General features: G+C 30.8%; 1 protein-coding gene and 2 long non-coding RNA genes across 8 annotated transcripts; 1 reads left to right on the top strand and 2 right to left on the bottom strand.

Moving 5' to 3' along the window:
• Window positions 1-1,887: 1,887 nt before the first annotated feature.
• On the bottom strand, window positions 1,888-2,939 carry LOC128296265 (uncharacterized). Its single transcript, XR_008286812.1, has 2 exons — window positions 2,712-2,939; window positions 1,888-2,320 (listed from the first exon to the last, which is right to left on the bottom strand). It is a non-coding gene; the product is annotated as an uncharacterized LOC128296265 (long non-coding RNA).
• Window positions 2,940-8,013: 5,074 nt separating this feature from the next.
• On the bottom strand, window positions 8,014-8,778 carry LOC128296311 (uncharacterized). Its single transcript, XR_008286874.1, has 2 exons — window positions 8,632-8,778; window positions 8,014-8,377 (listed from the first exon to the last, which is right to left on the bottom strand). It is a non-coding gene; the product is annotated as an uncharacterized LOC128296311 (long non-coding RNA).
• A 7,208-nt stretch (window positions 8,779-15,986) lies between these two features.
• LOC108469851 (calmodulin-binding protein 60 B-like) lies at window positions 15,987-22,466 on the top strand. Of its 6 annotated transcripts, none has more exons than XM_017770918.2 (9): window positions 15,987-16,239; window positions 16,622-16,717; window positions 17,204-17,279; window positions 18,409-18,467; window positions 19,377-19,870; window positions 19,948-20,108; window positions 20,188-20,391; window positions 20,686-20,905; window positions 21,409-22,466. In XM_017770918.2, exons 2-9 carry the CDS (start codon window positions 16,626-16,628, stop codon window positions 22,008-22,010), a joined length of 1,908 nt encoding a protein of 635 aa, XP_017626407.1. In that variant the 5' UTR covers window positions 15,987-16,239; window positions 16,622-16,625; the 3' UTR covers window positions 22,011-22,466. The 6 variants fall into 6 exon arrangements, with proteins under 6 accessions (XP_017626407.1, XP_017626406.1, XP_052887723.1 ...); XM_017770917.2 differs by having other exon boundaries at window positions 16,571-16,717; XM_053031763.1 differs by having other exon boundaries at window positions 16,239-16,301; window positions 16,571-16,717.
• Window positions 22,467-24,305: the final 1,839 nt, after the last annotated feature.

Below are 24,305 nucleotides of genomic sequence, written 5' to 3'. Positions count from 1 at the left end.
AGTTAATACTATTACCTTTGAGTGTTAAAATATATAACTTTTATAAAATACACGTATTAAATTAGATAAAATAATACAGATATTATATTAAAAAATATCAAACTCATATGCTAAATAATATATTAAGCCAAAAATTCAAATTGAGTGGATGTTATTTGTTTTGGGTCTACATCGTACGAGGGAAGGTTGAAGCTTGAAAAGTAGGAAGCCTCACCAATCACTGTTTTGTCTCAAACACCTGATATTAAAATATTAAAATATACTTATAATACAAACATTAATAGCGTAATTTATACTTTTATAATTAGAGAGCTTTAAAATTTTATGTGCTTACAGTCTTTGATTTCATATTTGTTCTTCAAATTATAATTTATATTTAAAATTTTTCTCTAAACATTTTTTTTGGGTCAAAATTAAAGGGTATTCACTGTCGATAGTAATGACTAACCCCTCACCATGTATGCTTTCCAAAAAGGTAAATTGTTAGTCACAAAATATATTCTATTCTCATGAACGAGGATCAAACCTTCAACCATATGATTAAAGGACAAGATGAACAATCACCACGGCACACTTTATAGTTCTTCAAACTTTAAATTGCTATAAAAAAATCTTTAAAATATTAGTACTATATCAATTAGATCAGTTCATTAACTTAAGTGTCATGTAACATATTTGAAATGCATGAGTTAAATTTAAAGCACATGCAAATTTATCGTAATCTAACGTTTTAAAAATAATAATTCTCATAAAATTTCATAATAATTTATTTTTTAAACACGTTAAATTCAAAACCTAATCGATATTTTTATTCATTTATTTATTTTAAAACATAAAATCCAATTGAGTGGATGTTATTTGTTTTGGGGCTAACATCCTACAAGGGGTAAGTTGAAAAATAAGAAGCTCATGAATCACGATTTTGTCTCTAAGCACCACAAATTTTTGTTAATATGTTTTTATTTTGTGTTCTAAAAAATAAACACAAATTTCTGGTATTCACAGCATGTATCATGCTTGCATCTAAATTATTTTGAGTGGACAAGGTCCACACGCCTCTCCATAATTTTATTAAATAACATCCATGTTTCGATGGAAGTTTATAGTAAGTGTTATGATAGATATCAATAATAGATTTTATCGTGAAATTTTTTTTTGGAAAAAGTTACGAGTGGAGAAGGAAAAATTCACTAATGTTGAAAAATAAATGATACAAAAGGAGTTTTGACTATATTTATTTTTAAGGGTTGAAAAACCCAGTTCTAATCAAAGTGAAATAGAAGAAAAATAGTTCTATACGTATTTAACTTGTGCTGTATTTATTTTTTTAACAAGTGACGGGATTTGGGTCACAGAAACTCTAACAATAGCAATGAAATCAACACCCAAAAGAGCTAAATTACATTTTGGTCATTAAATTTTAAAAAATAAAATAATCATTAAATTATTTGAAAGTTTTCATTTAACTTACTGAATTGTTAAAATCGTTGTTGTATCATTTGCACCAATCGAAAGCTCTCATTTCCTTTCTCTTCTACAATTCAATTTTTTTTCATAAAACAACTTTGAATGTATACAAACCAAAATCCAAGCAACTTCTTTTGCAATCTCCGACACGGATCGCTATAACAACTTGGATTTTAGGTATGTTCTTTTATTCATTGATGGGTATTAATCCACTATACCAATCGTTCAATCATCACTTGAATCTAAATTTTGAAATCTGAAAAGTAAAAAGACTAAATTCTAAATTTTTAAAAAGTAGATATACTTATAACATATTTTAAATAATATTTTTTTACAAGTAATATCATAGGATTAATAATTAAAATGAAAATAATCTTAAAGTAGTCAAAACCAGAAAGTATCAAAGACCAAAGAGTAGTCTAGTCCAATCCAATCTAAGTATGAAACCTGTATTATAAGTGCATGGTTTAAACCCTAATTACAGTCACAAAGCAATTAAAATAAACCCAACAATTCTTAATTAACAGTTCCATGTTTGAAGCAAGTCCAAGAAAAAAAAAAGAAAGGATTTTGCAGTCCAAAAATATAAATGATTTACTCATAAAGCTAGTCAAATTCAACATAGAACAAGGGAAAGAAAGGTTGTTCATGTTTAACCAAAAATAAATAAATTTTTACCTGTATGTATACCAGAGGCTGATGGTAGAAAATTCGGAAGGTCTATGGGCACGAACAACCGTTCAGGGTTCATACTGAGTCAAACACCGTTCACTGATTCATAGCTACGGCATGATCGTTTAGCAGCAAAGATTCTAATGCTTGAGTATTTGGAAAATAGCATCTCCAATATGGCCTGTGGAGCAAAGGGAAATAAGAAACTAGAGAATGCTAAGGAAAAGGGTGGTCAACCGCACATGAGATTAGCACCCAGCCTAAAATCAGCTAGCAATAGGCAAAGGGGCTTAAACTTGAATGTAAGACCACACAAAACTCAATACTTTAACATTCTCTCTCACTTGTAGCTCAACAAGGGTTTGCACGAGGACGACCTCACAAGGGGATGGACACAACTACTTATGAGATTTAGGATAACACCACTTAAGGAGCTCGAATTAAATTGTTTATGTAGTGCTCTACTGTAGGCTCGGAATAACACAATCTAGAACAGAGCTTTTCGAAACCAGTAATCTCAGAGAATAGTTTTCGACTAAATCTAAGTTAAACGATGCTCGGAAAGAAGTTACCTGATACTAGTTTCTCCACCTGCATCAGAAAATGATGAAGATGTCATATCAGGACAAACAGTTAACATCATTTTATGATAAAGAGTGGTTAGTTCTGGAAATTTGCAATTGAGATTCATCATTTATGGCAACACAAGCCATAATCATCTTCAGCCGAGCCATTGACATACGAACCTATGAAAATGTGTATGTATGTATGAACTAAAAAAGTGTTTCACTTTATCCTACAAAACAGGCAAATTTTACTTCTTTTTGTTCGACCAAAACACGCAAAGTTAAAGGACTAATGCAAATTTGTGTCTTTGCTCAAATGGTTTTTTAAGAATGTTTTTATATCTTTTTTAGGTTTTGGTGATTAAATTTCTTAGTATTTTAATTGTCTTTAAAATATTAATATTGTATTAATTCAATCATTTCATCAATTTAATCATCAGTTTAGACGTTAAATATCAACTTAAATATGACATATAGCATTTTAAAATACATAGATCGAATTATAAATGCTTATAAATCTCTGGATGAGCGTGTTAAAAAGAAAAACCTTCAATTAATTTATTTTCCTACCATTATTTATGCTATATTTTAATTTAAATTATTAGCATCATTAAAAATTCATTAATCAACTCATTATTTTTTAAAATTCAGGTCTAACTAAAAAATTACTTGGTAGCCATGCAACTAAAAAATCACCTTATAATGAGTATAATTTAACAATGTTAATAGTTAAACCTTGTAAAAAGGAGTAGATGGAGGTGCAAGGAGGGCTAGTTCACCTAAACAAGTAGAAAGCCAGGGAATAAGGAGTGAGGTACAAGAGTAAGGTAGTAGAGGAAGCTAGAAAGCTGTATAATGCTTAGGGTTGCTGAAGGGCCAAAAGTTCCCTTCTCCATAGCAACAGAGGGTATTTATAGGAGAAGGTCTTGAGGCTGGTGATGCCACGTCATCGACAGTACATGTGGTGGCCCACTCGTGTGGTCAGGTAGGTTGGAGGCTAGTTGTCCTTATGCATGGTATTGCTTTGACATTCCTTGGTATGAGGTACTACAAGGTTGTTATACTTGTGGTCCTTTAGTGGTCTCTTCTAGGAGGTGAGTGTGTTCCTTAAATGTAGGTGGCTAGGAGCAAGAGGTGTGTAACAACCTATTTTCGGTGGTACCAAAAATGATGGTTTCGAAACATCATTATCCGATGATTAAGTTCGTAAATATTATTAATTAATATTTATGAGAAAATTATAGTACTATATTGAATTTTGGTTTGACAAATTTGTTAATTGAATAGTTAGTTAAGGTACAAGTGTTTTGATCTTAAAGTTAGTGGTGTTGAAATATAAGGTATCGAGACTTTGTTTTTGTAAATTGGACTTGTAAATGTTTTTATTAAATATTTATGGAGTTATTATACAAATAAATTAAATTTTAGATAGAAAATTTTACCAAATTATTGATTAATTAAGGTACAAAGATTAAATGATAAAAGTGGTAAAAGTTAATTGTTATTGATTTTATTAGTTAAAAGGGTTAAATAATATTTAACCAAGGTTTAATTGGACCATTTTAATAATAGTGGACGGTTTGGTGGAATGAATTAATAAAATTAAAATTTTAAATTAAAGAATAAAATAAGTTTAAAACAAAAGTAATGGAAGCCACCATCTTTATTTTCCTTCTCTCCACCGTTTGCAAGAAAAAAAGAAAGAAACAAAGGAAATCATTTTTGAAGTTGAAAGTTCGGCCAAACGTAAGTCACTCAGTTAGTAAGTTTAATTTAGTTTTTTTTTTTTTTGTAATTTTTATGTTTTTGAAGTTCTGGGAGTTTGATTTAGTTAATCTGTGGATTAATTTGTGACTTTTAAATTTTTCTAAAGTTGACATTGATGATTTCTTAAAGTTTTTGATGTTGTTTGGTTAGATATGAAAAAGGACTAGTTTGTAAAGTAAAAATTGTTAATTTTGACGATGTTGTTTGGTTAGATATGAAAAAAGGACTAGTTTGTAAAGTAAAAATTGTTAATTTTGACTATAGGAACTAATGTGAATATTTTGAAATTGATATGAAATTTTTATAATTATAGATATTAGAGGGTTGCAGAAGAATGAATTTGAGATCGGTTTTGAAATCGAGGCTCAAATTTGAAAATAATGACAATTAGGATTTTAGGGATTAAATTAAATAAAATGCAGAACTTTAGGGGACATCCAAAAAATAAAATTGAATTGATATATGTTTATAATAGACTGTTATAAGATGTTTAAAATTGATAAATCATAATAAATTATTGTAGATCGGAAGTTAAATCAACCGGAAGATAATTGAAGAAAAAGGAAAATTGTAGATTAGTCCCCAACGTTGTGTTGTTGTTGTTTTATCAGGTAAGTTCATATGAGATTTATTGTATTCTATTATTATGCTCAAATTGTGTGTTTTTACTTATTAATTTATATACAAGTCTAATTTTAGTGATTTTGGCATCTAAAGGACTAAACTATAAAATATGAATCATATGGCAACTATGAGTTGATATGAGATATAGAATGGTAAATAAATGATTATATGGATTGTACGATATGTATAACTATTTTAGATAGATTGAATTGATACGGAAATGGTAATTAAAGCCGTGTTGATGTATAAGAACTTGAATCGAGTTGATTATGTTGCAAAATGAGTATGATTGACACGTGGCATGAATAAGATTTGAATTATATGTTCATGAAATGAGTATGATTGGGATGATATATATTATGTAATATTGAATTGTTGAATATCTATAGGTGATTTTTATTATAAATGTAACATCCCTAACCCGTATTCGTCGCCGGAATAAGATTACAAAGCATTACGGGGTTTACAGATCAATTAGACAGAAATTTCAAACGTTTCATTACATATCAATATTCATAACAAAACCAATCAAAATCATATATACTGTCCCTTATACTAGCCCTCAAGGACTGAAATAAACATTAGAAACAAGTCGGGACTAAATAGGAAACTCAAAGAATTTTTATAAAAAAAATAGAAAATTTTCAAAGCTGCAGGATACTAACATCAAAATTATACTTTATTCTCATATCAATATGTAAGTTGGTTATATAAACAAAATATTATTCATAATATTTACATAAGCCAAACTTTGACCAAGACTGCACAAAAGCCTATTGTAACACCCCCTAACCCCGAACCGTCGCCGGAACAGGGTTACGAGGCATTACCGAACATATCAGATAACTTATGAATAATTCAAAAATAAAACAACATTCATGGTATAATTTAATAACTAAGTCCCCATAATGAACTCTCGAAGTCTAAAACATGTATTAAAAGTGAAACGGGACTCGTTCAAGTACTTTGGAAATTGTTTTTTTTGTTTTTTTAATAAATTTCGACAGTATTTCTGCTTATTTTTACATAAAACCTCCTGCAATTAAAACCGTATCCATTTCAAACATAACCAATTCAACCAACTCATTTCACATACTCATTTTCTATTCTAAACACCTTCTAATCAAACTCAATCAATATAATATCAATTTAAATTTATCAATGTACTAATTAAATTGAAATGGATAAATTCTTTCATTATAATTCTTAGACTTGTAATACTAACATTTTTAACCATTTATATTTAAAACATAATAACCTTTATACACATCCTATGTACATGCCACATTACCAAAAGAAAATATGCATCACCAAAAGTTTGCTGAAGTCGGGTCTGGCTTTGGATGCTGGTTCAGTACTTGACTTTTACAACCTACGCACAGAAACAACCCTACGCTGAGTATGCATATACTCAGTGATATCACTATAATTCAATTTATAATTAAATACATTAAATCACACACATACTTTTACATTACAATTATCATCACTTAATGAACAATTCAATCTTTTTATGTTATCATTTGATTATATATATATACCATTCTTATTTCTTTATTTCAATTCTCACCTTTCACATATGCCATATCATTCAAATTTAGTTTTATCAGTAAATTTATTTCATTTGTCCCTATTAACTTGACTTGGACTCAGCGGATACATGGATTCCAACCAACACACTAGTACTGCACATTGTGCCTTAACGGACACGCATTACCTAAACAAGAATCGAACGTAGTAAGAATAAGTATTCAACACACAAAGTGCTAAATCTGTAATAGTAAAGGTAACAGTATTCGACACACAAAGTGTCGAATCAATAACAGTAACAGTAACAATAGTCAGCACATAAGTGCCTGATCAGTAAACCGGCAAAAACCCGTACTCTTCCATATCCTATAGCATGCCAACTATATCCGACTAGCCCGACTAGTTAATAGGGTATTTAATTCACTTTTCAGTACAATTTCCATCTCGATTCAAGATCAAATATAATTCCTATTTCAATCGGTTTCAAGATTGCAGAATTCATTACTTGATAATTTCACAGTTCAATGCAAGACACATAACAATATTCAGTAACTTCACAATTCAATTCAGTACTCAAAACAATATTCAGTATTCTATAATTCAGTTCAATATCAGTCTCAATTTCAGTACTCAATCATAAATTTATCATTTTACTAAATTAAACACATAATAATGATAAAGTTTGAATTATAGTGATACAAACCAGAATTCTCTTCGAATTTAATCCTTGACGATCTTTTCTTTTCCTTTTTTGGCCGATGCTTTAGGCTCGATATTAGCTACGGACAATTAAAATAATTTCACAATCATTAACACAACACAATTTAATTGCTGAAATTTTTATCTAACTTTTACTTTAATTCCAATTTAATACTAACTAAACCTATATATTTTTCTTTCTCAATTCATACCTTTTTGCTACTCAATTTCTTGGCAAACTCACATTTAACTATTTAATTTTTATCATATTTTCATAATTTTAAATTTATTTCAATTTAATCCCTAAAACTCAAAACTTATTGTTTAGTTTATAATTCAATCCTTTATTCAATTCCAATCAAAATTTCTATCAAATAAACCCCCAATTCCATCATTTGTTCAACATAAACCCTACTCAAAAATCTTTTAACTTTCAAATTTTCAACTTAAATCCAAGAGTATTTCACTCTAGAATTCCAAAAACATCAAATTTATAAGAAAATGACTTGCTTAAACTTACCAATTAAACTTCAAGCTTTAAAACCTCAATTTTCCATTTCTTCTTTCTTTTTTCTTTCCTGCTCTGTTTCGAAATGTCCTCTATCACTTTTTGCTTTATTTCTTTTGTTTTATGTTTTCTTTTCTTTTTATTTCATTTACTTTATTTTATATTTAAGTTAATTAATAATTATAAAATATTTATTTTAATAACAAATATAATTAATACATTTGTACTGTGAGACCCAAATTTTGCCCGGGCTACCTAGTCCCAGCCCAAATACCCAATTACAGCCCATACACATACAAAACAAAATAACAAACCCAAAAAATGAAACTACCCCCCCAAAAAATAGACCCAAATACAAACCCAGATTAAACATGCCCGATAAGCTCAGGTTTTTTGGAATTTCGGAAACCCTAGGGTTTCCATTTTCCCTTGGGCCACAGCCCTGCGTTCAACGCCCCTCCACCACGCACGTCGGTACACCAAGCACGACCCCTAGCCCGCATGTTGCACGCCTACGTCCGGCTTCCCTCCACGTCCTCACAACCTGCGGTTTGAGCAAGAGAAACAGCAGGAAACCATTTGTATTTTGGCTATAAAGCCTTCAAATTTTAATTGTAATGGTTATATTTTTTTAATACAAAAGATACACAAAATCAATAGAGATCAACGAGAAGAATATTTTGAAGGTGATCATTTACTGTAATTTATTTCTTTTTTTTTTCCTCTCTTTTTTTCCTTTTCATTCGGATCTAATACAAACACGAAGTATAAGAGAGAGAGAGAGAGGAAAAGTCTTACCAGAGTCGTGCTCGTGTCTACGGTGGCCGTGGCGTGTGGGATCTTTGACTGAGGCGGCGTCCAACGAAAAGGCAGAAGAGGAGGCGTGAGTTGAGAGAGTATCTCAAAAGTTTTAGGTTTTTTTTAAAACAAACAAGAATTGAAATGTTTTTTAAAAAAAAAAAAAGATTTTAAAACAAGTTTTAAATTAAAGCAATAAATTAAAATAACATGGGGGGAGTCAGTACGCATGCTTGACCTGGCCCACGCGCATTCTCCCCTTAAATGGGTAATTTCTGCAATCAGTCCCTCTCCTTCGCACTAGCGTTCAATTGAGCCATATTTAAGTTTTTTAAATTCTTTTAAATTGTCTGGAATTTGCGCACCGTTACAAATCAGTCCGCGTTGAAAGGATTCGTTTTGAGGCATGGTTTATTTTTTTCGTCCCTACAAATTCGCATGCATTGCGTTTTGGTCCTTGGCTTTAATTTCAATGTTATATTTTATTTATTAATTATCCCTTTAAGTTTGATTTTATTTCAATTGAGTTTACTTCCATTTCAATGTGTTTTTTTTCCTTTATTTTTATTTTGTTGTTTTTAATCCACTTATTTTAAATTCTCTTTTATATATTTCTATGTTTTAAAAACTTATGTGATATTTAAATATTCTTATACATTTTATGTATTTACACATAATTTAGTTTTTATAGGTATATATTATTGTTGTTATTATTTTATATAAATATTTTCTTTAAAAATCTATTTATGTATAATTTATTTCCTATAAAACCTTATTTATCATTTTATTATTTCAAATACTTTTATAAATTTATATTCTTATGTACCGATTACTTATATTAAGTTGTTTTTTTAAATTGATATATGTTATTTTGTATATTATTTTACCTTATAATATTTATGTTAGATTGTTTTGTATATTACTAAATTTAAATTTCCTTTCATATAATACTTATTTTAAGAGTTGTTTATATGTTATTATTTTATATATTATTTATCTTTTTCCTATTTCAATTTTCCACATTAATTACTTATCATAAAATTTTATGTAAATTAATTTTAAATTGTTGTATGTAATATAATTTCAAATTTCTTATTTGTTTTCGCATTGTTAATTTTAAACTCGTTTATCATCGTTTTAAAATCCGTTGCATTTTATTTGTGTTGATTGGTTTTATATTTCTTTGAAAATCGTTTCTTCGGCACATAAGTTCTTGAGTGTCAATGTTAGCATTTGCATAATGTATGATGTGAGCTTATTACTATTGTGTATATTTTAATTTGTTTTTTTATATATTGTCCCTCATTTGTATACTACATTCACGTATATTGTCCCATGCTTATAATTTCGCCTACCATTCACGAGTGTCACATTATAATTGAAATTTACAATTTATTGATCCAAAATTTCCAATTTATTTCAAATCAAACTAATGCGTTTTGAGCCGGCTTTATAAAATAAGGGAGATGTTTGATGTTTGGAACTTTGAGAAATCGTGCCCTAACGTGCTGGGTTTCAATTTTTCGTTTGTGCAAATAATCAAATATCCCTTTCAAATTTCGTTTGTGTTTTCTAGACGTCAAAACAAGGTAATGTTCTATATTTGGAAATTCGAAAAATCGTGCCCTAACGTGTTGGGTTTCGGTTTATCGTTGGACCAAATAACCGAATACCCTTTTAAATTTTCGTTGCGTGTTTTATAAATCATGAGGTGATCTCAGTTTTTGGAGGCTTAAAATGTCGTGTCCTAACGTGCTGGATGTGGTATTTTATTCCTTTGGAACGAGTGAATCTTAAAATCCAACTTGAATTGTTCACACATTTTTAAAGGGATCGTATTTTAATTTTTTTTTTCAAATTTTCAACATTAGGACATTAATTAGTCAATTGATACCAATTTTAAGCGTTACGAGGGTGTTAACCCTTCCTCGTGAGTATCCGACTCCCGAACCATTTTTCTCGATTTTCGTAAACCCAAAATCATTGTTTTAATAAATTAGAATGTTTTATTAAAATGATCAAGGTGATCCGATCACACCTCAGAAAAGATCGGTGACGACTCCACACCTCGTTTTAAAGTCGATCTCCGTTTTTTCAAACTTAAAAATGGTTTCAACATGTACCATATCATAACCTTACATTTGTCTTAATCTAACTAATTTATCAAATAAAAAATTTATAATATAATAATTTAATTAATAAATATCTTTTACTTAAAATGTAAGAAAATATATACAATTATATTACAAATGTACAAATACATATATTACACATGTATTTTATCATATCCATACAATTGGCATATTTTGATTTATTTAATAATATAATGTCATTATAATTTAATTATCATGAATTCATCCATACAATTGGCATATTTTGATTTATTTAATAATATAATGTCATTATAATTTAATTATCATAAATTCATATAATTTAAATTATATTTAAATATCATTAATTATATAATTAAAACAAATAAAATCTTAGATTTTATTCTCTTTATGCCGCCTCAACTATGTTAAATGGCTTAATCCATTTTAGCCCTTTTACTTTCTTCTAATCTATAATTAGACTTTCACTCTTTATTCAATTTGATCTTTTTCTTAATTACTTTAAATTAAGCTAAATTGACTAAATAAAATCTAATTAAACACACTATTAGACTCATAATTACTCCGAATAATTATTTAATAACTCGATTTACTAAGACGGAGGCTCGATAATACACTTTTTCGGTGCCCACGGATTTTGGGTCGTTACACCTAAACATGCCATATAAACTGTATTGAACTTTTCAAAAACTGCTGAGATAAGCTGGATAGTGTGACTTGAGTGCCGATTCGATCGTCCAACCTTCTGAAAATCTACAATGACATTAAACAATACAAATAAGCTTAATGAAGCTTAGTAAGTTCGACGAGTTAAACAAAAATCTTACTAAACTAACTATAATAAGTCAAATAATAAAAATCATTCATGAAAACTCCTTGCCATTCACAACTTCAATTGATAAATACATTTATATTCAAATCAATATAAAATAAATAACATATCTTTCAAAATTCATTAAATAAATATCTTTCAAAATTCATTAAATAAATCACCTTACCAAGATTTTTCCATTCGAAGAATGACTTTCGAATAAGAACACATCATCAACAGAAGCTCGAAAGCTGAACATAAGCTCATAAGAGTTGATCCACCGAATTACGCCAAACAGAAAGTAAAACACGAGAGTTCTTAACAAATGATGGACCCCGGTTTACTTGGGAATAATGCTGGTATCTCTCTGCAATACCATCATACACCAAATTACAAATATACTCAAATTTCGCGTTTAATTCAAACAGAATATCTAATTTAATATTATAATTCAAACAATAATTCATTTCCAACAAAAGAATATATGCATAATAACAATCATCAATTTATACAAATGTTATATTTTAACCATACGAACTTACGTGGACTGAATTGTAGTAATTGCAGAAGTTTAAGAGACTATTTTGCTATTTTTTCTTTTTCACGAGTATATACAGGATCTTGATCTAGAATACAAAAATAACTCATTTATTAGCATATATTTCATTTCCAATTCATTTTACAATTAATACCTTTTTATTTTTTGAATTTATGCAATTACGCCAAACTTTTGCAATTATTGCACTTTAATCCCTTAATTAGTTAATCTATCAAATTAACTAATTTTCTCAATCAATAGTCTATCCAATTATTCTAGGACCTCGTACAACCCCTAATAAACCCAAAATTCACTATCAAACTCTAATATTTTGACATTTTCACAATTTAATCTTAAAATCAATATTTAATAAAATAACTTTAAAAAATCGTCATACAACACAATCAAAGCCCCATATCCATGTTATTCATCAAAAACATCTAATATTTATCAATGGTAACTTCCAAAATTTTTAACAGAATAAAAACCGAAGGTATAAGTTAGTTAGACCTAGTTGCAACGATCTCAAAAACATAAAAATTATAAGAAACATGTAAGAATTGAACTCATATGAAACAAAAAATGAAGAACCAATTTAAAGCCCCCTCCTATGGCGGTTTTGGCCGAAAGATAGAAGAAGAATGCATAGAAACCTTTAAAATTCTGATTTGTTTTATTTTAATTTCAGGTAAATTACGATTTTGCCCTTCAATCACTTTATTTTATTATTTTACCTCAACATGCCGTCCCACCTCATTGATTTAGGTATATTTATTACTTAAGTCCTTCCTTATTTATTAATCAAGCCATTTAATCACTTAATTATTAAACTTTGTACCTTTTCAATTCAGTCTTTTTTAATTAATTGACTATCGAAACGTTAAAATTTTTCAACGAAACTTTAATACCACCTTAATTAGGGGTGAGCAAAATTCGATTCGCCTCGAAAAAGTCAAAAAAAAAAAACTCGAATTTCGAGTTAAACGAATCGAGTTTTTCAAATTTCGAATTTCTAGTTCGAATCTAGTTGAGTTTTCGAATTCGAATAACTCAAATAATTCGAATAATTCGAATATCAAACTATAATATTTTACATTTTTATCTCAAACTCTCGAACATTTTTACTTTTCTTTTAAAACTTTTACTCCTTTTCACTTTTCCCCCAAAACTTTTACTCCACTTCCATCCCAATCCCCCAATCTACCCAAAATCTATTTTCCACCAAAATTTTATTCTCCCATTTACTTTTTCTCAAAATTTCTCCCAAAAACCCTCAAAACTTTTTATTTTTCTCCAAAATTTTTACTCCCTCCCACTTTCCCCCTAAAACTTTTACTCCCTTCCCATCCCACCTCCCACCTCCCATCTACCCCAAACCCACCCCTCCCCCCAAATTTTATTTAATATTTTCCCTCCAAAATTTTACTCCCCCATTTACTTTCCCTCAAACTTTTATTTCTCAAAACTTTTTATTTTCCTCTTAAACTTTTACTTCTCACCTTTTAGTCTCAAATAAAAATCAAAATTATCCAAAAATATCACTAAATATAAATAGTAATAATTTTATTTATATATACTATTTATATTATTAAATTAAATTTCACATTTTATATTATTAAATTGTTTAGTCATATTAAATATTTATATTAAAATTGAATTATTAATTATGCCATAAAATATTCGTGCTAAAATTTTATATTGGTATCAATTTCACATTTTATATTTAAAATAACTTTTATTAAGAAATCACATTTTATATTTAATATATTTTTAATTCCAAAATATATAGTGACAAGAATCAAGATAATTGAAACAACTAAACAAGCAAAGAAGCTAACCCCTATATAAAAGATTAATAAATAAATTATGAGGTGATGAAAGTTAATAAATAATTTGATTAAGATGGACAAATTTTATTATGATAGGTGACAGTGGTTATAAGGACCAAAAATTATTTTTTTAAAATTTAACTCGAACAAATATATTCGATTCGATTCGATTCAAATTCCATCTCACTCGAATTGATTCGAGAAAATTTCAAATCAAATTAGGATGATAAAATATGATTCGTTAACTCGATTAACTCGAAATTTTTTCATTTGATTCGATTCGATTCGATCGAACGCTCACCCCTAACCTTAATGGCACTTCGTAAACATTTATAAAAATATTTATGACTCATTTTATAGAAACAAGGTCCCGATATCTCACTTTTTAAAACCACTTGGCTTAGCATCTTACCACTCGAACCTAATAAATCATTATAAAACATAAATTATCAATTCAAAAACCTTTTTTAAAATCATATTTGACTCGTAAATATTAAATAATAATATTTATGAACTTACTCGCTGAATTTGGTGGCTTTGAAACCACTGTTTCCGATACCACTAAAAAAATTGGACTGTTACAGTAAATACTTGATGTGTGATCAACTAACCTATTGGTCGTTTTTTTGACATGTATATGAATGTTGAGGATGCCAAAAGATGTCATGTTTAATGTGAATGGATTTCAATTAATTCATTGTTGTAATATCAAGATAAGTTAAGTAAATTTTCATATCAACTTACTGAACATTTAAAATGTTTACCTCTTGTCTCCTTTTTTCCTTGTAGATTGTTGGTTTGCATAATGTGCCAATTGAACCACTTTGAAGCTCACACTATTTTACTATCGATTTGGTAGATTTTTTGTTTGTTTTAATCTTGGTTATGTGACATGTATATATGGCTAATATAAGTGTTATTTTGGATGGTAATCTTGGTCGAATCTTGATGAATGTTTATTTATGAATTGGTAATGCCTATATGATTTATGAACAAGATGGTAGATTACTAAATGTTACATGTATTAATTGTATGGAAAATTTGATAGTCATAGAGCATGACTAAGGTGTTGGTATGAATTGAACTTAAAAATGGCATGGTTGAGATGTGATTTAAATGGCTTGAAAGTAAAAAAAACTAGTTTGTGTTTTAAACAAGTTGTTAGATGTGTTTTGGTGTTAAACTATGATATGTTGATTTGGTTGATTGGTCAAGAGTAAATGATGTTGTGGATGCATATTTGAATGATTTTGTGCAGAATTTAATGTGCATCTATGTACCAAATGAGTTTTGTAATGGTTGGTTTGAAATAGGTACAAAAAAGTTCCATTTTCTACCAAAAACAGGTTTCTCATCCTGACGTCGATCTTCTCTCATCACAACGTCGGTCGACAGTTTGTGACGTCCCAACATCATATGACATGACATCTTCAAAAACTTAAGACTAAACTTTGCCTAAAAATTACTCACCAAAATTAAACTTTTTACAATATAAACATTGACAAAATATATTTTTCAATAAGTTGGTGTTGATATTCAACAGCCCCAAGGGTAGCCCAAGTGGTACCATACCCCGAGAAAAAGGCTACTTATGCCTTAGTTGGTAGTTTGAATACTTGTACGCGTATTTTCCATGATTAATATTCTGCCTTTCCTCCAGGTACTTCCCTTCTCATCCAACTAATGCACTCTCATTACGCGAACTCATAGGGCTTTTTGTGGAGTTGAGAAGCAAAACCTTAACACGGTGACAATATCTTCAATTGTTAAGGATAATATTGATTGCTTAATAGACGACATTTCAAAAAACTTCTCCTAAAAGAGTCGATCCTGCTCAACGAACTCAAATTTTAAAATTTAAAGAGTATAAAAATTAAATTCCTAAAAATAAAACCATAAACATAATTTAACTAAATACAGAAAACTGGAGGGTTTACTTACCAACAATTTAGTTACCCAATTATTAATTTACAATTCTGGTGACTCGGCAGGTGACGTGCGTCACGCCAAAAAACATGACGTCATTTCAAAAGAAAAAGCATAAACATGTCTAAAATGACGTGGTAAATGCCGACGTACGGTGGCGATTTAATCACAGGTCTTCTACCCTTCGTAAGCTAATGATCAACGAATATTCAATCTGCTAAAAATTATTCACTGCATCGATCTCCACCGTAGTCTCTTTCATCAAATTCAATCTCTCAAAACCCTCCACAAAAACTCCATCAAAAAGCTATCACCGTTATCTTCATCCGTTGACTCCACTGTATTGACCGTAAATCAGGCGTACAGGATCCTTCCTTGAAAATCACCTCTCTGGTAAGAGTCGCCATAGTAGACTCCCCTATACTCTTCAAAATTTCCCCTATTTTTCCCCTTAGGTTTTCTTCTTTTTTCTTCAATTTATCAAAAACAGAAAATAAATTTCCCGTTTTTGTTTATGTTTATTGTTTTCTGCTGTTAAAATTGAGAGTAACTGATTAGTAATAGTAAGAACGTAATTTTTGCTGGTTTTTTTTATTTTTTTATTTTCTAATTGAATTTATTTCTGGTGTTTAAATGGAAGATTATGGTTTCGAGTAGTGTGAATTTGAACTTTTTTACTTAAATCAGTGATTTTTCTGAGTGTTGTTTTGTTTTGGCTGTTCAGATCTGGGAAAAATTAGGGTTTTGAATTTGGTACTCACAAAATGCATACTAGGTATATGGAGAGGACTAATAGTATGGCTAGAGGGAAGAGGAGCTTGGATGGAGATGATAACCAGCAGCCCGAGCCAAAACGTCCCGCTTTAGCTAGGTTTTTGCTTTTTTTTCTTTTCCCCTTTTCCTACGTTGTTTGTTTCTTTACTTCGTTTTCTGGCATACTTTGAGAGGTTATTTGTGGATCCTAATTGTTTGTTTTAATTTTAATTTTTGTTTAAAAGAAAATAATTTTTGGGTAATTAGAGATTGAAATATTTTCACAACAAACTATGTAACTTTGGTTTTATGTAGAACTATTATGTTATTTATCATTAATTTTGTTCATTTTTAGTCCATGATGATCTTGCTGCAAGTTTCTAGGAAGCAAAAACCGAGTACCATATCAGACCAATCACATTAATTGGGGGAGTTGAGATAAAAATCTTATTCTACTAGGCCAATGAATTAATAACTGGATAAGGTTTTTGGGCTTTTAGTCGTTTGATTGTGTGATGCACTTGGGGAGTTTAAAAACTTTTCTCTTTCTATGGGCTTAGCAGTTGGCAATTTTTCTCAGAAATTATATTTGTATGATATGCAGTGTAATTGTAGAAGCTCTTAAGGTGGATAGCCTGCAGAAACTCTGCTCATCTTTGGAACCCATTCTTCGTAGAGTTGTAAGATCCATGTCCTATTGTTTTTTCATTCTTTGCAATCAATTCCTCTTTATTGTGGGGTGTGTTTGTAGGACTTCAAGAAACTATTAGTCAATGTGTGATCAATGCATCTATAGGGTAGGTTATAGTTGTCTTAATTCTAGCTCAAAGAATCTGCCTTAAATTGTAAGGTGATGTTTTTGACGAGCATTGTTCTTCTGATTGGAGGTTTATTCTAAATTGGTGCTGTATAGAAATGCTTATATTTGCCTGCACATGAACCTGCATCTATTCTGCTTTTTGTGCGCAAGTGCCTGTTCTTTTTGTTACTGAGATGCACACACAACATACCCTTTTCACAATTTAAGATTTACATTTGAGTGAATTGAAAGAGAATGCCATTTGTTTTTAACTTGTTCGTATGTTTTCTCATAAAACCTTCACAGCATATAAGTTTGATTTTCCCTGTCATATTTTTGAACTGCTCTAGTTTTTCCCTTACTTTTATGTTGTTAGATATGAAGGCTGGCATTCAATCAGATTTTGGTGTGATTGTTCACCTGTTTTCTAATGTTTATTACTGTTGTCACAAATTGCATGCTTCTTGTATACATTTTCAATAAATCCTAGACTTAACTCATGCTTATGGGAGATAGAGTCCTGAATAGACTTTTAGACAATTCTTTGTTGCATTTATCACTATCTTAAAGAATGACTATCCCTTCTGGGGTACTAATCATTCTTACTCTCTCTCCCTGACCCTTTTAAGCAAGTTAATGATATGGAAAATATGGAAGTTTGACTTCCTTGGTTTTATTATAATTGATCACTTTCCATGCACATGTGCCTGCCTATCTTTTGAGTGTGATGATGGCTTTTTTAGGGTTTGCATATCACTCATGGACAGGGCATCTGAGGTATGAAGACTAGCCTGCCTGCATCCATTTAACATAGATGTTCACTGTTTGTGTCCTGATTTTGTTAGATAATACTAAAATGACCCTTTTCTGTTGCATTTATGTGCCCAATTTCGACCAACAGTTTCTAGTGTGTTTCTTAGATCTGTTGTGTATTCTATCATTTTTCCCTTTGGAATGTGTTCTTTACCACTTGTGTTTCCTTCTTATCATGTCTGTTTGATGCTTTGCAGGTAAGTGAAGAGGTGGAAAGAGCTTTGGCAAAATTAGGACCTCCTAGACTTAGTGGAAGGTTAATATTTGTCTGATCATTTACATCTGTAGAGTTAATTATCTTTATTACGATGTCTTAATTTAAAAAAAAATTATCTTTTTGAATTGAAGACATGGACAATGATATGTTAAGTTGTGTTACATGCCCAATGATTTTGGAAATTTGAGATTTTGGAAAGGTCAAACCTTATGTGATAAAACAACTGTTTTCTTATCAATTGATGTCAGTTGCAGTAGCTGGAGGCTTTAAATATTGTTTCTGAATTTCCGGGTTTTAGGAAATAATGATTATTGTGAGAAATTCCAGGATGTTTTAGCATTGTGCATGATAATGTGAGAACCTCATATTAAACACATTGTGTCATTTGTTACTACTACTCATTTTAGCAATTGCTTGAAGAATTGTAGGTATTTTGCTGAATGTTTGAACTATGAATGATGACAACAGTTTCTGTTAATTCTATTAGTTTTTGTGTTTGGTATTGTCTCATTAAGTAGCTGGCTTCTATGAATATTGCACATGAGAATTGAAGTGCTGCAATGAGATTCTAAAGAGTTTTGAAATGCTCTTAGGTTTGATTCTTTTCTTGTTCTTTCTTTGTAGGATATTGGCTAGTTAGTTGCTTGCCTTTTGATATACTTGAGCATCATTAATGCATTCGATAGCAAAAGATGAAACCCAGAGAATAAACTTGTGTTAATGATATTTTCTATTATGTTTTTGGTTGGTTGATTGGTACTCTACTTTCTATGAATGAAATATTTTTTTAATCCTTTTTGATGCCATGCTTGTTTACAAGAACCGCCTGTTCTTTGGTTTTAAGATTCTTATTGTCTCAGTGGCTCCCTACCTTTCTTCTTTCCTCTTGTCCTGCGATGCCTTTTACTTTTCTTGTATTGATGATCTTCTAATACTTTTGGTTTTTAGGTCTTCTCCAAAACAAATTGAAGGTCCAGATGGACGGAGCTTACAGCTCCACTTCAGGTCTAGATTATCTCTTCCCCTTTTCACAGGAGGAAAGGTCGAAGGAGAGCAGGGTGCTGCTATCCATATTGTTCTAGTTGACAGTAAGACTGGACACGTTGTAACAACTGGACCTGAGGCCTCTGTTAAGCTAGATGTCGTTGTGCTTGAAGGTGATTTCAACAATGAGGATGATGAAGATTGGACGCAAGAAGAATTTGAGAGCCATGTGGTAAAAGAGCGGGAAGGGAAAAGGCCACTGCTGACTGGTGACTTGCAAGTGATCCTCAAAGAGGGGGTAGGAACGCTAGGAGATCTCACTTTTACTGACAACTCAAGTTGGATAAGAAGCAGGAAATTCAGGCTTGGCTTGAAGGTTGCTTCTGGATATTGTGAGGGTATGCGTGTACGGGAAGCAAAGACAGAGGCCTTTACTGTCAAGGATCACAGAGGCGAATGTGAGTTCATACTTTATACTATATCTAGTTTTTCATTTGTGGATTTGTAGAATCTTTTTAATTGAGTTGCTTGACAGTGTATAAGAAGCACTATCCACCTGCATTAAATGATGAGGTATGGAGATTGGAAAAGATTGGGAAAGATGGGTCATTCCACAAGAAGCTTAACACTGCAGGAATATTCACTGTCGAAGACTTTTTGCGGGTTGCGGTCAGGGATCAACAGAAGTTACGAACTGTGAGTTGGATTTCGGTTCTGAAATCAAAGTACTATTGCTTTCTTTTCCCCTTCTGATATTTTTGTCTATGTTCTGTAGATTCTTGGAAGTGGTATGTCAAATAAGATGTGGGAGGCTCTCTTAGATCATGCAAAGACTTGTGTGCTCAGCGGAAAGTTTTATGTTTACTATACTGATGATACAAGAGATGTTGGTGTTGTCTTCAATAACATCTATGAGTTGAATGGCCTTATTTCTGGGGAACAGTATTTACCTGCTGATTCTCTCTCTGATAGTCAAAAGGTGGGTAATATGTATGCTGTTTTTCACCTGTCAATTAAATACAACATCTATGAGATGTGTTGGCAGCAATGTTACCTAGGCCTACAGTAATTTTTATCAGATAACTTGGAGTTGCTTTAATTTTCTTCACAATGAAGTTTTTGTTTTTTTGCCTTCTTATATAACTTTGGTTGGGTTTGTCTGGTTATTACTTTCAGCTGCTTAAGCTCTGGGTTGGTGTTATTTTCAATTTATATTTTGAACTTAATAAAAATAGTTTCACTAATTTGAAAAAGGGACCAAAAATTCTTGCAGGTTTATGTAGACACGCTGGTGAAGAAAGCCTATGACAATTGGCTTCAAGTCATAGAGTATGATGGCAAGTCACTGTCGAACTTCAAGCAAAATAGGAGGTCAAGTGCCCGAAATGAACCTCAGACGGATGCGATATGCTACCCTAATCATCAGTTGCAGTTACCACGGTTACCAGTTGCTGTTCCTACTGAGCAAGTGCACTCAGGCCCACAAGCTGGAGGTAAGGATTATGATTACATTATCCTTAGCTTTAAAGGATTTTTCATTTCATTCGTGTAGCTTAACTTGATCTTTCCGGAGTTATTTTTATAAACATCATTTTGTTTTTTCTGTGCTTACTTACGAGATAGAACATTGACATTTCTACAAGATGAATGCTTGCTATGTATTGGGCTCAATGCATAAAAAATGGAACCTGCCTAATAATACAGCAAAACTCTAAAATTTGACCAACACATAAAAGAAACATCTGATCTAGTAATTGTCAAGTAGTTCAATTTCCCACTAATCTTTCATGGCTCGAATCAGTTTGGGTTCGGATCAACAGGAAAGGCGTGTTCATTGATGACCTTTTGTTTTATTGGGAAGTGAAAAAAGTTTGGGTCTAAAAGAATGTTGTTATGATACCATGTTACTGGTGAAAGAGTCTACCGACGTTTTTCTGTTTCAACCAATAACTGCTGGCATTTTGTTAACTGCATTTCTTTCTTTCGGTTAATGCAGGATTTAATGATAATCAGTCTATGAGATACTCGGGACAACCAGAGCTTGTGAATTCGAATTCTCGTAGTCAATTTGACGGCACACAATTTTTGCAATATGATCAGCTGGTTGACAATTCAGAGCAACCACAAAGCTCAAGAACTAATAATAATGCTGTTGGGCTGGCTCTTGGTCCTCCACAGTCATCTACCTTAGGATTCCACAATGCTAGTTCTTCAATGCAGCCATCAAATCTTAATCCCTTTGACTATTGGTCGAACAACAGAGACAAGGGAGTCGAGGACATGTTTTCTGAGGAGGAGATTCGCCTCAGAAGTCATGAAATGCTCGAGAATGAAGATATGCAACATCTCCTCCGCCTCTTCAGCATGGGAGGTCACCATGCTACTGTGACAGAGGATGGTGGGTTTGGATTCCCAAATTACATGCCATCCCCAATGGTAAACTTCATAGACGAAGATCGTTCACGTCCTGGCAAAGCTGTTGTCGGGTGGCTAAAGATCAAGGCCGCGATGAGATGGGGTTTCTTCATCCGGAAGAAAGCTGCTGAGAGACGGGCACAGGTAGTCGAGTTAGAAGACGAAGAAGAAGAAGAAGAATAGGCTATCAACAAGTCGTATTGGTACTATGGTTTTGGAAGTTGCTAACAACAACAATGTATGAAATTAAGGGGTTTCAAAACTCTTGAAGAACCCTAAATTAGGCAATGGGAAATCTCTTTGTACAATTTCCTGTATAGTAAGCCGCTTCTTTTGACTTCCCATTATTAAATATATTTTACTGTATATGAGAGGCTAAATTTGGTTTTAAATTCATGGCCCTCCTTCCTTTCCTTGTTGATTGATTTTTCTAATGGCATTTAGGTGTGAGTTTGTTACAGTTAATTGTTATTTCATCAATCAAGATTTCTGGGATATTTTGTAAGCAAATTGTTGGCTGAGTTTCATCTCCACCGAACAACGATCAACAATTTGACTGAATACTGGAAGCACATTTGTTTTTGTATTGGAATTTACTTATTTGGCTTTTTTATGTATAGATTCTCCTACTTTTTATCATCTTTATGGCTGTTCCGTATGGTATTTATGTAGAATATTCGGTAAACTAGAGTAGAGCTCCCAGAGAACAGCACCGAGTTGTCAGGATGGGTCTCATCGGCGTTGCTGCGCCGTTTCCGCCGCTTCGTTACTCACGAGAAACCCACCTGAGGGCTAGGTTCAGACCCTCCCTCATATGCCATTTGGTAGATGCAAAATTATATATATATATATATATATTTTAAAAAGTTAGCACTATTGAAAACATGTTGAGGAAATTCGTGATTTAGTTAAAAAGTTTAAATTGTATTTATTTGAAATTATTAGGTCTACTTAAACTTTCCCTAATATCCCGTTAATTTTGAAAGTTTCATTAGTATAAAATGGGTATACTTATATAAGTATAATTATATGTCGACCCAATTAAGATGTGGATTTTAATTATTATAACGCTTAAAGAATTAAACAATTTTGGATCAAATCGGAAAAATTAAACAAGGTAACAGTCAAATATGATATTCTATACATCATAATTACAAGTAAAGGGATTTGAATCTAAATATTCATGATTCTAAATTTTTACTTTTACCAATAAATCAAATTTTAATAACCTAATATTCTACCATTATTATAGTTATATTTATTGTTTTTTAGAGAAAATGAGTTTATTTTTAAATATAATTTTGAACTAATATTTCGCTTTGATCTTAATTTTTCTTAAAATAGACATGGTGCATCAGGCATATACAATCTCTTTTACTCCTTGACTGTTTTTCTCCAAATATTTAATTTTATATTATCATATCATATTTCTAATTATTTTATCATAATTAAATAGATCAATTTCAGACCCTCGAACAATAAAAGTATTATGTTTAAGGTGTTTATACTTATTTTTAATCTCAGATTTTGTCTTCCAACTTCGACTAATGTCCTACGAGTTCATGAAGATTAAAGAGTATTTTATCACCAAAAAAAATTATTAAACATTCGATTTTAATGGAGTTTAAACCATGCCATCATATGACCAAGTGGCACCACAATTACTAAACTAAAATTACATATATGATTTAAACCCCTATAAAATCCATTATTAATATCACACACAATATTAACACATTTCCCAAACCATTGAGTTTTCCTAAAAATACGAAAAACAAAATTTCTAACATAAAAAACAATACTGAAAGTCCCAACTTTCCCTCAACAATCACAATACTATACCACCTTATCTTTAATGCATTTATTCAAGCAAATTGGTTTTAAAAAATTATTATCCAACTCATATTAAAACATTTATTCTCAAACAATAAAACATTTTTATCCAAATTAGAGTCGATATAATGATGGAAACCAAGAAAGTGGGGTCATTTATGTTAGTATATATATGCAGTCTGTGCTAATGATATGTTGGTGTTTTGTTTTGTGTGAGCCGACTTGAAGTGGATATACATCCCATCTACCAAACAACACTTCAATTGGCCTTTGCTATCACTCTTTTCCTTAGGCATTCGGTACCCAACTGGACTCCAAATCCTGTTTACATCATCTCCATATATTAATTTATTGTTTGAAATATTAACAAAATTTTTACCATTTTATTTATTTCTTTAATAAATATTGAGATTCGAGTCACACAATCAAAACAATTATATTAAAATTTTAAAATTATAATTATATCAACAATTATCACTAATCAAGCGTTGATATCATTGGCAATATAAAATCTTAGTTTTTAAGTATTCAAATTCAAGTCCTACTCTACGCAAATGTAATTAATAAGTTTTATTCAGTTATATTTCGATGTTCGAATATTTATTTATAATTGTACTATATTTATATTTATAAACTCTTAAAAAA

This window comes from Gossypium arboreum, chromosome 8 (genome assembly GCF_025698485.1).
Source record: "Gossypium arboreum isolate Shixiya-1 chromosome 8, ASM2569848v2, whole genome shotgun sequence".
NCBI lineage: Eukaryota > Viridiplantae > Streptophyta > Magnoliopsida > Malvales > Malvaceae > Gossypium > Gossypium arboreum.
Note: the sequence above shows the minus strand (reverse complement) of the source record. Positions and strands in the feature narration are given on the sequence as shown.

Coding starts and splice junctions, on each gene's coding strand:
- LOC108469851 (XM_017770917.2), top strand. CDS start 16,611: ATGCATACTAGGTATATGGAGAGGACTAATAGTATGGCTAGAGGGAAG. Junction 16,718..17,203: donor AAACGTCCCGCTTTAGCTAG/GTTTTTGCTTTT, acceptor TATGATATGCAG/TGTAATTGTAGAAGCTCTTA. Junction 19,871..19,947: donor CAAGGATCACAGAGGCGAAT/GTGAGTTCATAC, acceptor GTTGCTTGACAG/TGTATAAGAAGCACTATCCA.